At 48.8% G+C, this 12,993-nt stretch overlaps 2 protein-coding genes across 3 annotated transcripts; one reads left to right on the plus strand and one right to left on the minus strand.

Moving 5' to 3' along the window:
- Positions 1-1,038: 1,038 nt before the first annotated feature.
- On the plus strand, positions 1,039-4,890 carry LOC147316483 (very long chain fatty acid elongase 6-like). The gene is made up of 4 exons (XM_086259979.1): positions 1,039-1,271; positions 2,116-2,247; positions 3,154-3,305; positions 3,381-4,890. The coding sequence occupies exons 1-4, from the start codon at positions 1,195-1,197 to the stop codon at positions 3,803-3,805; spliced, it is 786 nt and encodes a 261-aa protein (XP_086116105.1). The 5' UTR covers positions 1,039-1,194; the 3' UTR covers positions 3,806-4,890.
- A 4,268-nt stretch (positions 4,891-9,158) lies between these two features.
- On the minus strand, positions 9,159-11,469 carry LOC147316484 (barrier-to-autointegration factor-like protein). Of its 2 annotated transcripts, none has more exons than XM_086258142.1 (3): positions 11,304-11,469; positions 10,071-10,201; positions 9,159-9,500 (listed from the first exon to the last, which is right to left on the minus strand). In XM_086258142.1, the coding sequence occupies exons 2-3, from the start codon at positions 10,194-10,196 to the stop codon at positions 9,354-9,356; spliced, it is 273 nt and encodes a 90-aa protein (XP_086114268.1). In that variant the 5' UTR covers positions 10,197-10,201; positions 11,304-11,469; the 3' UTR covers positions 9,159-9,353. The 2 variants fall into 2 exon arrangements, with proteins under 2 accessions (XP_086114268.1, XP_086114269.1); XM_086258143.1 differs by lacking the exon at positions 11,304-11,469 and adding an exon at positions 11,001-11,274.
- Between the last annotated feature and the right edge of the window lie 1,524 nt (positions 11,470-12,993).

The raw sequence follows: 12,993 nt of genomic DNA on the forward strand, positions 1-12,993 counted from the left end.
TTCCTCACACCTGAGAAAATCAGCCCTGACTCACCTGCAGCGAGGCCTCACGCTGCACTAAGTTCACTTTGAACTCTTCCTGTCACATCTGTCTGTAACCTGCAGCTGTCGGAGCACCGCCCACTGGAAGGAATCCAGCCTCAGGAGGTCATGCTGCTGATAGATGAAGCTGAAGAGACACCTGTGCAGGTGTGCTCTTACTCATTTCTATCAATGTGTTTCATCTGCTCATCATACTCTGAACATACACAGACCCCCTTCCCCCAACACACACACACACACAACACTTGTTCACCTCTATAAACGGGATCATGTCCGCGTGCTGATAATCTGCTGATGTGGAACGAAGAGTTTGTGACTGCAGAGCCTGATTATCAGTTTGTTCTGCTGCAGACGTCAGCAGAAGGCGGGGGGGCTTTATCACATCTAATGGCGTCATGCATTCACACTGTCAGCTTAACACAGGGACCCTCAGCTGGAAGATGGCCCCGGCCTCTATATGCAGGTAAAGGAGACCTGTTACCTGCTCTGCCCTGTTCTTTTTTATTATTATTATCTCTTTTATTGGGACAGCTGTTGAATATAACAGTAGTATGTCTTTTTACACTTTCTTTGCTGTCACATTTTAACTTATAATTGAAAAATAAAGAAGAAAGAAAAAGAAGAGAAAAGGAAAAAAAAAAACTAGGGTTAGGAGGCAGCAGGGCAGGTAGGTTTACATAATACTCAGGGTTGTAACATCAGCTCTGCCCTGTTCTGAGCTGACATCTGTCCCAAAGGAGCCCTGGGAGTTTACACTTTGTTTGGTTTCCTACAGTGAGTGATCAGAAACGGATCAAACACTGATGCATCATCACAGAACAGAACCGGACTCTGCTGAATCTGGGGTCAGGGCTTAAAGGAGTGATCCAGCACTAAGGTGCTCAGACATTCACACCTGTAAAAGGCGGCAGGTGACCCCGATGTCCTTCCTCTGGCATTTGGTCACGCTTAAAGCCAGCTGAACTTTTCATGGCAGTGAAGGATGAACACGTCACTGAAGTATGAATGAAACGCAGAGAGGTGAGTCCGGAGGCCCCGCCCCCTCCGCAGGGCTGTTTAATAGGGCCGCAGAGAGGCGAGCGGACAGACTGCAGGCGGGCTCCGAGCGTCCTCTCGCTTTGCCGTCGTTACTGAAGTCTGAGAGAACCAGAGATGCTGCCGGTGTCCGAGTACAGCTTCGAGCGGCGCTTCGACGAGCGGGGAGCGATCGAGTGGATGCAGGCCAACTGGTGAGTCCCGCTTCAGCTTCGGACCGAAACCCCGAGACGGTCCCGGCAAGTTTCTCCGGGACCGGACGCGTCATCTCGAAAAACGGCAAAATTAAATTAAATCAATTAAATTAAATGAGAATCCATCCTGTTGATTGTCATGTAAAAGGTTCGACTTTGTAAAGTTATTGCGTTTTTAAAGGTGCTCTTCGTTTTACTGGGACACTCGGGGTACAGCCTTGGTTTCGGGATACACCCAGGAATCCCCCCGATCCGGTTCACCAAAAGTGTCTCACCTGTCCGGTAGCGGCACGTACCGGGAGGACCAGCTCTGTGTCGGTAGAGAGCGTGATTTGTGTGCCGTGATAGCGGGATAGATGGGGCGGTGTGGGTTTTTCACGACACTCGGACTCATTCAGTTTAAAAGCCGCTTTAAGCGCAGACCGGGAGGAACCGCAGAAACGAACTGTTTTTGAACGGGGTTTGGTGGGGCGCACGCACGGATACTTTCTCCGGGTACACACCTGCCGAGAAACTTCCAGAGCCTTACGTAAGGACGTGTGGTCAGTGGCACACGCAGGTGTACCGCAGGTGAGCTGCTTGGCCAGTGACGTCACGGTTGTATTTGCTTTCGTCCCGCCCTGCCGAGCCCTCCGCGAGCGACGCGCATGATGCGACGTGAAATATTTGACTTGCTCATAACTGTGATAGGAACACACTCGGTGATGTGCGCATGCGCCAGCTGCTGTATTTAAAAATTATGTAACCTTCAGGCTCGTGAGGAAACTCTGCTGCCACCAAAACAAATGATGTTTTCCCCTGAATCCAAAAAAGCTCCGGACTAAACGAGTGTTTGCTCCTGCAGGAAGAGCTCGTTCGTGTTCTGCGCGCTGTACGTCGCCCTGGTCTTTGGAGGGCAGCACTACATGAAGACACGCCCCAAGCTCAACCTGCGCCGGCCGCTCATCCTCTGGTCACTGAGCCTCGCCATCTTCAGGTAACACTCCTCACACGTGCACACACTCACACGCACTCCACGGACAGCGGGACTCGTTCCTTGCTCTGTGATTGGTCACCTTCACAGAGTTAACCACGCATAAGTGACACCTAAAACGAGACGTTCAGCCACGCTGTGATGGTCTGAAGCTCCTCCCACTACATCACCATAAAAGAGCTGTCAGTGTCGATCGTGGCGGGACTCAGTCCTCTCAGTGATGTCACTGATCACACCGTCAGGCTACAAATGAACGAAACTCTCAAAGCAGTGAATCCCGGGTGGGCGGGGCATGCACGCGCTTGTACGGTGTTTTCAACAAAGGAGAAAATTCCTTCAGTCTCGTAGAGACGCTGCAGAGTGAAACACTGACAGTCTCCATGGTAACCACAGGCATGCTTTGCATTCCATTCTTGCTGAATCAACACTTGTGCACAGCCAGCATGCTGTCCCCGTGGTAACCTGCTCCAGAGGTACCTGCGGCTCAGGTGTGTTTGTTTTTTCACCTGTGTGAGAACAATAGAGATGTGGGCGGAGTCATGGCCGCTGTCAGGAAACATGAAGCTGCTGTAAACACAAAGATTAAAATCAGCAGAATGAACCTTTAAAAGGAGCCTCACTTCCTCACAGACACACAACAGTTTGCTTTCCTGGGTTAGGGTTGACCTACTGCTTTAGCTATAAGCTTACATAACCATGACCATGACCCAATTATGACCCTAAAACCACAGTTTGTGAAAAATGATTCTGGTCCCTACCAGGATAGTAAGAACCAAAACGCACACAGACACACAAACGCACACACGCTGAGGGCGTCTTCAGGGTAGTGCTGCTCTGAGTGGCCACGCCGTGTTTCTGCTCGTGTCCTTGTTTCTGTGCTCTGATGGATTTGTTTCCGGTTCTCTGCAGCATCATCGGGGCGATCCGGACCGGTCCCTACATGTTCCACATCCTGAGCTCCAGCGGCTTCAGACAGTCCATCTGTGACCGGAGCTTCTACAACGGCCCGGTCAGCAAGTTCTGGGCGTACGCCTTCGTCCTCAGCAAGGCTCCAGAGCTCGGTCAGTGCGTTAGCTTTTATAGCCTTGTAGCGGCGCCGAGATGAAACGTGTGACTAACGTGAGCTTTGTTTGCAGGCGACACGGCGTTCATCGTGCTGAGGAAGCAGAAGCTGCTCTTCCTGCACTGGTACCACCACATCACCGTGCTGCTCTACTCCTGGTACTCCTACAAAGACATGGTGGCCGGCGGCGGCTGGTTCATGACCATGAACTACACCGTGCACGCGCTCATGTACAGCTACTACGCGGCCCGTGCCGCTGGGCTGCGCGTGCCCCGCCCCTTTGCCGTGCTGATCACCAGCGCTCAGATCGCTCAGATGGCGATGGGCGTGGCGGTGAGCGCGTTGGTGTACCGCTGGATGCAGCAGGGAGACTGCCTCTCCAGCCTGGACAACATCGTCTGGGCCGCCCTCATGTACTTCAGCTACCTGCTGCTCTTCTCCAACTTCTTCTACCAGACGTACCTGCGCCCCGACGCCAAGACCACCAAAACCCAGTAAAACCAGCAGAACCAGCCAGGAGGTTAAAAACTGAAGCTGCTAGAACATGACCTTTACTTTTTTTCTTTTTTTTTTTTACCAGTTTTTACTGGACAGGATGGAAAAACCTGTGAACGACACTGTGAGGGGGCGGGGCCAACACACAGCTACACATAACTTCATAGTTTATCTGCCCTTTGATGCTTTCCGTGTTTCAGTGATGATGAGGGCTGGTTTCAGCCTCCTCTTCAGTCATCAGGCTGGAATGTCCCCCGAGCACTGATCCAGCCTCTCCCAGCATTCCTCCTCGCACTGGTTCCACTGGTTCCACCTGCTCACCACACCTGCCCTCGCTCATCCGGGTGGAGCACAGACGGTTTCTTTCACTCACTGCATGTTTGAAGCTTCATGAATCCTCACAGAGTTCCTGGTTTGTGACACACGAGCTTGGAGAGGAGGATGCTGGGAGATTTTCAGGGTCAGATGAAGATGAAGAGGAGCATCAAGCTGGCGAGCTGCAGATTCAGAAAACCAGGTTTCCTGCTTTCACATGACACGCGGCGTTTAAAGACGTCCTGGTGTCTTCCTCTGTTTGCTGATGTAAGAGCAGTAATTTGCTCTGATTGGTCCATCTCGGTGACACTGGGCAGCGCTGGGCTCTCTGTAACGGAGGGAAACTGCAGGAGGTCCTTAACCTCAGCTCCCTTTAAACTCAAGTTCTGACCTCACTTCCTGTGGCGTTTACATACGTGAACACGTGATCAGGAGGTTTTTCCATCCTTTCTCATTTCACTTTTCCTTCGTCCGCTGACAAACAGAAGAACCCCTCCATTTTTAAAATCTATTTATTGATCATTTTGTTTACCTGACCTATGAAGGCACCTGATTGGCTGCTGGAGACGTCTGACACTTCCTGTGACGTTTACCTGTTTGAGTGTCGGGATGAACGTTGATGACGGTTTACAGAGACGTCTTCCTGTGTCTGCAGTCGCTGTACGGCTTTTTATAGAATTCTGTTCTTTGTTATTTTCTATTTTTTTTCTTGACTAAAACATTTATTTATTGTACTGATGAAAACGAATAAAGATGCACTTTTTACGTTTGTACATCATGTTCTCACCTGGACGACCTTTGACCTGCTCTGTGCTGAAAATCAGCTGATTTCTGAGATTTGATTCACAGGAAAATATGTTTTGGTCCCAAAAGTTCCCACAGAGGAGCTCGAACACTAAATCACTTAATGAGAAACCTCAAAGATGATTTCATCTCATCTCAGCGTCATTCGTACGAAGAGCTGCGTGAAAGTGTTCTTCAGTCGTTTCCTGAGACGTCAGCATCGCCGCAGCAGGAGCGGCGTCTCAGTCCAACGCCATCAGGTCTGATGGGATCTCTGCGCACGAGCGAATCCTCGGCTGCAGCGTACGAGCCATCAAATTCAGATCCAATTTATTCATAAGTTTTCCTAAAGTACTGAACAAAAAACAGATAAATGGTAAAACTGCTCACATAAAATAAAAAGAGCACATCTACTCACAGCGCTCCAAACGCGGTGGGGAAAAGATGTTTTCAAAAGAGACTTAAAAGCAGGAAGTGTGTCATATACTTAAAGTTTGGGCGCCGCAACTGAAAAAGCTTTTTTCCCCATAAAGTTCAACCTGGATTTTGGAACAACCAAAAGCAGCTGGTCGGCCTGCGAGGGAACACGGGGCTGGAGTACATCAGAAAGGGATGGAGGCATTTATAAGCCAACGTTAGGCCTTTGAAATGAATTCTGTGATAAACAGGAAGTTGATGAAGGAGGACAGGATAGTACCACCCATATGGAAAAGATATATATAAATCTTATAAAGTTTGTATCTGTCTTGTGTGAAACTTGTATGAAAAGCATATAAGTGTGAAAACAGATATAAGATCCCTTGAAAAATTATATAATGAAACTTGTATGTTTTGGATACTTACTAAAACAATGTATGAAAGTAATGAGAAAGTGGCCACTTTCATGAGTAATCACATATAAGTTTTTACTATTTCTTTTCCGTATGGGCAGTTAAGAGACGGGCGCTTGGCTGTAAAGTGCGTTACAATAGTCAAGCCGAGTTTCTCCAAGCTGCGCCCTGACAAAACTGCCTTAACTGCAAAACGCTTTTTGGCAACACAGAAGTGATCTGTTTGTTAAATTTAAGCTCCGAGTGATGTGTCCCAGATTTGGGACGCGCTGTTTGATGAGTGACCCAAGCCAACCATAATTAATAAGCGGGCTGCGTGAGGTATTATTAGGCCTGATATATTACCTCTGTTTTGCTTTCATGGAAGCTCAAACAGGTCCTTCCTGCTGGGAGGAATACTGCTGCCTAATAGCTGAGGCTCCAATCGAGGGAAAACCCTCTTTAGAGAGCCGTGCAGGGATAAGCAGCTCTCTGATGGACACCCGGCTGCTTTACGAGGAAACCAGGCAGCACTGTGTGGTAAACACTGCCCCCTGTTGGTGAGGAACACACTTCAATTTTCACTCTGCTCACAAACTAGGAACCAAAGTGTTTCCTACTGTTGGACCACATGTTCTGAACATAATCACTACCATCCTCTTGTCAGGTCAAGTACTGAGTGAGTTTAAACATGCAGTTATCCATCCCCAACTTAAGAAACCAGGCTCACACACTTCCATTATGACTTCAGACCCACCTCTGAGCTTTAAGCCGTTTCACAGCGCAGAGACGGCTCTCATAAAGGTCGTGAACAACATTATGGTAGCAACGGACTGTGATAAACATGCAGTGCTTGTTCTATTGGATATGACTGCTGCATTCGACACGGTGGATCACGACCTGCTGATCTCTCGATTATCCTGCCGGGCACTTTCGTGGATAAAATCATATCTCTCAGGAGCTTTTGCGTTAAGTTGGGTTTGGCCTCATCCTCTCTGGTCCCTCTGCCATGGGGGGTACTGCAGGGATCTATTCTTGGGCCATTATTGTTTTCATTGTAGGGAGGGAGGGAGGGAGAGAGGGAGGGAGAGAGGGATATCGCTGCAGACGGTGAAGGCGCTGCGTGGAAAACAAATCCTTTTTTTTGTCCTGCCGCGTTTTGCTGCGGTGAGCCCGAGTGAAGACGGCACTGAAGCTTTGCTCTCTTTTCCTAGAGTGTCTTCCCCATTTGGGGTTATGTGTGAGTTGTCGTCCCTTTTTAATGTGCGTGTTGTGTCGATTTGTTATTAAACGCTTCCCCGGTTCCCCTGTCTCACGGGCAATCATACAGTTTTATCGTTTTCAATAAAGTAAAGTTTTTAATTGTTTTTAGGTGCAGCTGTTATACTGTTACTTTTATTTTGTATTAAAAATTAAACCCTTTGTGCGCCTACGGCTCTGTCCTATTTTAAATAGGTACCTACACGGGTCACAAGAGCATCGTTTCTAATTTTGATTGAAACTGTCAGAGAAAACGGAGCCTCGAGCAGCCAGGACATTAGTTTACAGAAGCTGTACCACGTCCAGCAGAGACTGGACAGTATAGATGGAAAACAAACATGGCAGCAGTTTATCTCAGTCAGCGAGAGGAGCAGGCATGTGTTCGGCTGCTTCACATAGTGGACATTGAGTTGTGTCCATGTCTGTTGCTGTAACAGTAGTTCATGTTCAGAATAAAAGATCCCAGCTCACTGATCTGATCGGGACAAGTGTTCCCTTAGTGCCAAAGTATAACAGATGTTGGTGTAGTATAAGTCCTGAAAGTCTTTTATTGTCATGACTATTTTTATTTTTGTATGATACCTGATTTATATGGAATATGGCTGAAGCAAACTTAGTCATTTGTTTAACAGTAATTTAACGTTATATAATTCATCTCTAGTTTCTCTAACACGGGTCGCTGACGAAGGTGCTTCTGAGTGATCATCGGCATCCTGAGCAGCAAACAGAAGGTTTTGTTAATCTTGAGTTTAGTTTATTGAGTTGAACTCTTTTATTGGTCTGCCTGTTGAAGTTTTTTGGCTGTGTTGAATAGATTTTCATATTTTGGGGTCAATAAAATCCCTTTTTTTGAAGCAGCTGTGTCCTTTCTGCTCGGTCCCTGACGTTACCACGGACCTGTTCATGCAGACGTCACGGAGCTCTCTTGATTATTTAATCAATTCACGAGTGAGGGGAGTGACTGGGCGAGCTCCACCCTCAGCTATGGTCCCTGAAGCGTGGCTGGGCTCCGCCTTAGAGATGGAGTCAGGACTTCACAGCGCCTCCCTGAGGGAGACAGCCTGCCGGGTTCAGCTCGCTGTTGGAGCTGGAGGAACAGCCCAGGTCTGAGAACGGGAACCTGGACGTTTATGCTTGGATCCAGTATCCAAAAATGGATTTTGAACCTCGTCTTTGGCCTCACTGCCAGATTTACACAGCAGATGGCTGCCCCTCGGTGGGACAGTATTGTAGGGTCTTTAACTTACAAACACCTGGGACTGTAAAAAAAAAAAAACCCACTGAAAACATGGTTTTGTTTTCTCAACCATAAATAATCCAGAAATAAGAAGAAACAGACTGTGGACACTTTAAAAGCAGTGTGTTCACAGCTTTTCAAGAACATGTGGAAGCTGTGCTGCAGTTACAGGATCAGATGATAAAATGTGTCACACAGCCTTGGATAAGCACCGAATCATCATCCTCTCCAAACCAGTGATTTATTCCATGTACTGAACTAAAAACGAGCATCAACAATATTTAACCATGCTTCCAAATGGATGTTCAGGTGTTCAGGTGCAAACAAACCTGACGCTCACCTGCTGTCAGATATCCGCGCTCTCACCCAAAGATAGGAAGCGACAAGAACACGAGGATGAATTTAAGAACTTGGTCCTGAACAGCAGCCTCCCTTCTGTGGGAGGAGCTTAAAGAGGCTGTGTGCGGCTCATGGCGTCAGAGCTCTGAGAACAGTAATGATGATGAAGCCGAGTCCTCCGTGTTCAAGCCTCACAGCATGTTCACAGCCCGACACACAAACGCTGGACTCTGTAGTTCACAGCATCCGTTTTCTTACATCCTCAAACAACTTTTAATATTAGACAAAGTTCTTAAATGATGAGTTCATGGACTAAGAGCAAAACGCTCAAACTTACCTGTCCGGTGTTAAAAAGGAACCGCCCTCTTCTGAAGCCATTTCTAACAGGGGTGGACTTAAGGAGGCGGCGGGGAAAGCACCAGCAGGTCAGCGTCCTCGAGCGTCTCTCAGGCTGATCTGTGTCACTGTACGTGCATGATGTCACAGGATGATGTCACACATGTACTCGTGCATGAACACAAACACATCTACAAATCCAGCAGCAGGTGGCGCTGTACCCTGTCATACGGAGGCTTCGATGTTTTTATGGTGGACTCAGAAAGAAGACAGCAAGCCGTGGAGACAAAGCTTTTATTCATGTAAACGTTCTTCAGTGAAACAGGTAAACAGACACCTGGCAGAGCGCTGTGACATCACAGCGCTCCTGCAGGAAGTCCACCTCAAACACCTAACAACAGCAGAGCCATCAGAAGCCTCCGAAACAGGAAGTGAGCAAACGCAGGTGTGGTTTTTGTGAAGAGGCGGCACCTCAGAGGAAGGCGTCACACCACTCCTTCAGGCACTGAGCGCAGGAGCTGGCCTGGCGAGAGTTGGCGCCGATGGAGTCTTTGAGCCAATCGGTGAACATCTCCGTGTCTTTCCTCAAGAGCAGGAACTGACCGAGAACCACATATGCCTGAAAACACACACACACACACACACACACACACACACACACACACACACACACACACACACACACACACACACGTGAGTCAGTCCAGTTACAGTCTCTGTGGATAATTTCCCCTGTGATAACTGCACAGAGGGTCTTTATAAGTCAGCTATTTGGATTCTATTCAGGCTTTCAGTTTGCACCATCAGGGGCGTGGCCTGTCTGCCTAAAAGGTGGAGGGTGACACAGGCAGTTGTAGCTGCTAGCTGTCTGCTAGCTTCACCTGAACTGAACCTGTGGACCATGTTTGTGCTCTCAGTTAGCAGCTAATGCTAGAACCCACAGGAGCATCACACAGACTCTGAAACCTGCTGATCAGTGCTCAGTAACATCCAATCAAAATCCTTGAATTTCACCGTGTACCAAACCTGGAGCTCCGCCTTCTTGGACGCTCTGTTAGTACCTCACAGCAGCCATTATTGGTCATGTGAGGTCATTAAAATGCTCCAACAGAACTACAATCTGACTACACAGCACACAGCAGTGAAGCTGCCGTGTGCTGTGTGTGTGTGTGTGTGTGTGTGTGTGCACCTTGTCGAAGCCATTCTCCTCCAGCTTCTTCCCCAGAGTCTCTCCGATGCCTGACAGAGCCGTCACAGGTTTGTCCGCCATCGGCTCTCCAACAAAGTCCCGGTGCTTCTGAGACGTGGTCGACATCCTGACTGCAGGAACGAACACACACACACACACACACACACACACACACACACACACACACACACACACACACACACACACACACTCTAAACCCTCTCCTACTCGTCTGGAGCGAGTTCGGATCATTGGTGTCAAAATGAACTCTAAAAACGTTTTTGTGGGAAAGTTAAAGTTTGGAAACCTTCACAAGCTGGAGGATCACCTGCAGAAGAGTGTGGCTGATCTGCAGGAGACCTTTGACCTCAGTGGCCTTCTCCTCTCAGCAGGAAGCCAGTGTTGCCAACTTAGCGATTTTGTCCCTATATTTAGTGACTTTTCAGACCCCTTAGCGACTTTATTTTCTAAAAAGGGACAAGCAACAAATCTGGAGACTTTTTCTGGTGTTTTTGGAGACTTGAAAGCACGTATCGCTCTTACTCTCAACAAGCAGCGGTGCTGCCGTGGGCACCTCACCCGCGCCAAAGCGCTCACGGGGGGAGGAAAGTCCTCCCCCAGCTGCTATCAGGGCAGGAGACGCTCACACCTGTGTGCCCAAACTGCAAATGAACCGCGCATGAGCGAAGCCGCTGCTCCGCACTGACTGTAACGCAGTCAGTTCTTCTTTTACTCTTATGCTGTTTTGTGGATCACAAGGTTTAAAACTACTTATAAACACACACACACAAAGTAACTCCACCAGAGTGCCTACTTCGGGTCACTTTTGCGGGGTTGGAATTGTGGCATTACAAAAAACAATAATTGCTAAAAGAAATTTAATTTGTAGTTCTAAACAAACTAACTGCATTTAGGACGTTTTTTACTCACTTTGTCTCTTCCACGATGTTATTTCTCTCTCCGACAACGTTACAATTACATTAGCATGACCAATTATGCAAATTAGGCGATGACGTCATTTAGCGACTTTCAGGACAGCCAATAGCGATTTTCCTTGCTGAGTTTTCAACCGTGCAGGAAGCTGAGGGCTGCAGGGGGCGGGGTCAGCGCTCCTTGTGGCTTCAGACCCAGTTTAAGTTTTGAACTGTGCGCGTGTGTTTGTGTGCCTCCGCGTGTGTCTGCTGCTGGACTCCCATTAAAACCAGTGGAACCAGCTGCAGGTGGAAGCTCTACCTGTCACAGGAGGACTCGATCCCGCTGATGTGGACCTGGGCCGGTCTCACGCGCTGGACACTAAGGAGACACACCGCGTACCTGTGAGCACGAGGAGCTCACCTGAGCACAGCGGCGGCTCGAACAGGAAGCATTTTATTGTGGAAACCCGGATGCACGCTGAGTTCCCTGACGCTCGTGGTGTGACGTCATGACGCAGAGACTCAAAGATGGCGTGAGTTGAAGAGGAGTCACTCCTCGGTGAAAATGAGATCCCCAAACATCTTTTGTTTTTTGGAGCGCAGATTCTGTGATTTCAAACTAAACACGCCGTGAGAATCCTCCCACTCACGGTGAGCCCAGCACACAGGTCCAGGTGTCTCCTGAGCCTCAAACACGTGTGTGACGTCACGAGCTTGCAGTCCTGCTCAGACACGTCAGAGCCGTGACGGCTGCCGCTGATCCAGTCACACACGGAGCCAGGTGCATGAAAGTAAAAGCGCTGCGGACTCTTTTTTTCAATGTACCGCTGATTGCCCCGCCCCCTACTCATAAAGCCCCGCCCCACGATCTCCACGTGTTGGTGTGGTGGGCGGGGCCGTAGCTACTCTTCTGGCTGTTCTTACAGGCGTTCCCACTGTCTGCGGGTCACCTCGCTCCCCTCGCTCCGTGACCCGGGTACTTTAGCGGAAACATGGCGGTGCCGCTGACCGACCATGAGAGGCGGAAGCAGATCAGCGTGCGGGGCTCGCGGACGTCGCAGAGATCAAGAAGACTTTGCACTTCACGCTGGTGAAGGACCGGAACGTGGCCACGCCCCGGGACTACGACTTCGCCCTGGCCCCAGTGGCGTGTCCAGCGGGGTGGCCTGGGGGGACACAGGCCACCCCCCCCCCCCCCCCCAACCAGACTGGCCACCCCAAAGGCAAAACAATAAAATTCAATCAAATATCAAATGTCAGATTATGTTTTCACGGTGAAGCTCAGATATCCGAGTGTAAGTGAATGCAGCATCGCTTCTGCTCTATGCGCATCACGTTAGCAAAGGTAGGAGAGCCAAGCGCGAAAGACGGCACTGCAGGAAACAATTTTTCGGTGAAAGAAAATGAGGACAGAATAAATGTCCCGGTAAGTAATATCAAGTTTGTTGAGTTTAGTAAACTTCGGTGAAATTAGAATACCAAGGAAAAAATAACACTTAAAGAATTATTGCAGCCGTGGAATATTTCAGACAGTATGCTACTGAGGGCAGCTAACATAAGAGTTGTGAGTTATAAGATATAATCCAAGTCGTAACATTGCTGTATGGAGCTGCAAATTTGGTTGCAGGTTAACATAGCTGGACTGGCCATCGGGCATACCGGGCATATCCCCAGTGACTTATTTTTTATTTTTTTTGTAATGGCATGAACAATGAGAGGTGGTGGATTGGCCAGATGCAGGTCGATGTGTAGAAATAACTCAGTTGTTTGGTGGTGGCTATGACGGGGCTTCCACAGAGGCAACAGGTGGATGAGGGAAGGGGGGGCAGGAGGAGAGACCCGAGGCAGCCACCAGTCCGAGTGTCAGGTGAACTGAACTTCAGGTAAGAAGTTATGACCTGCAGTCTATCTGGGTCAGATATGAACCAAGTTTAGGTGGAGTTTATTTTCATGTTGCTGACTTTTTACTGTCAGTTGCAATAACTCGTACTGCGTTCTAGCCAGCTTGA

This window comes from Aulonocara sp. 'chitande type north' Nkhata Bay, linkage group LG13, assembly GCF_057382095.1.
Source record: "Aulonocara sp. 'chitande type north' Nkhata Bay isolate Kocher_YH1m ecotype deep benthic linkage group LG13, A_spYH_male_GT1.1, whole genome shotgun sequence".
NCBI classification, from domain to species: domain Eukaryota; kingdom Metazoa; phylum Chordata; class Actinopteri; order Cichliformes; family Cichlidae; genus Aulonocara; species Aulonocara sp. 'chitande type north' Nkhata Bay.

Excerpts from the sequence above, each read along its gene's own strand:
- LOC147316483 (XM_086259979.1), top strand. The coding sequence starts at position 1,195 with ATGCTGCCGGTGTCCGAGTACAGCTTCGAGCGGCGCTTCGACGAGCGG. Across the intron at positions 1,272-2,115 it reads GAGTGGATGCAGGCCAACTG|GAAGAGCTCGTTCGTGTTCT; the intron begins GTGAGTCCCGCT and ends TTGCTCCTGCAG. Across the intron at positions 3,306-3,380 it reads CAGCAAGGCTCCAGAGCTCG|GCGACACGGCGTTCATCGTG; the intron begins GTCAGTGCGTTA and ends CTTTGTTTGCAG.
- LOC147316484 (XM_086258142.1), bottom strand. The coding sequence starts at position 10,196 with ATGTCGACCACGTCTCAGAAGCACCGGGACTTTGTTGGAGAGCCGATG. Across the intron at positions 9,501-10,070 it reads AGGAGAATGGCTTCGACAAG|GCATATGTGGTTCTCGGTCA; the intron begins GTGCACACACAC and ends GTGTGTTTTCAG.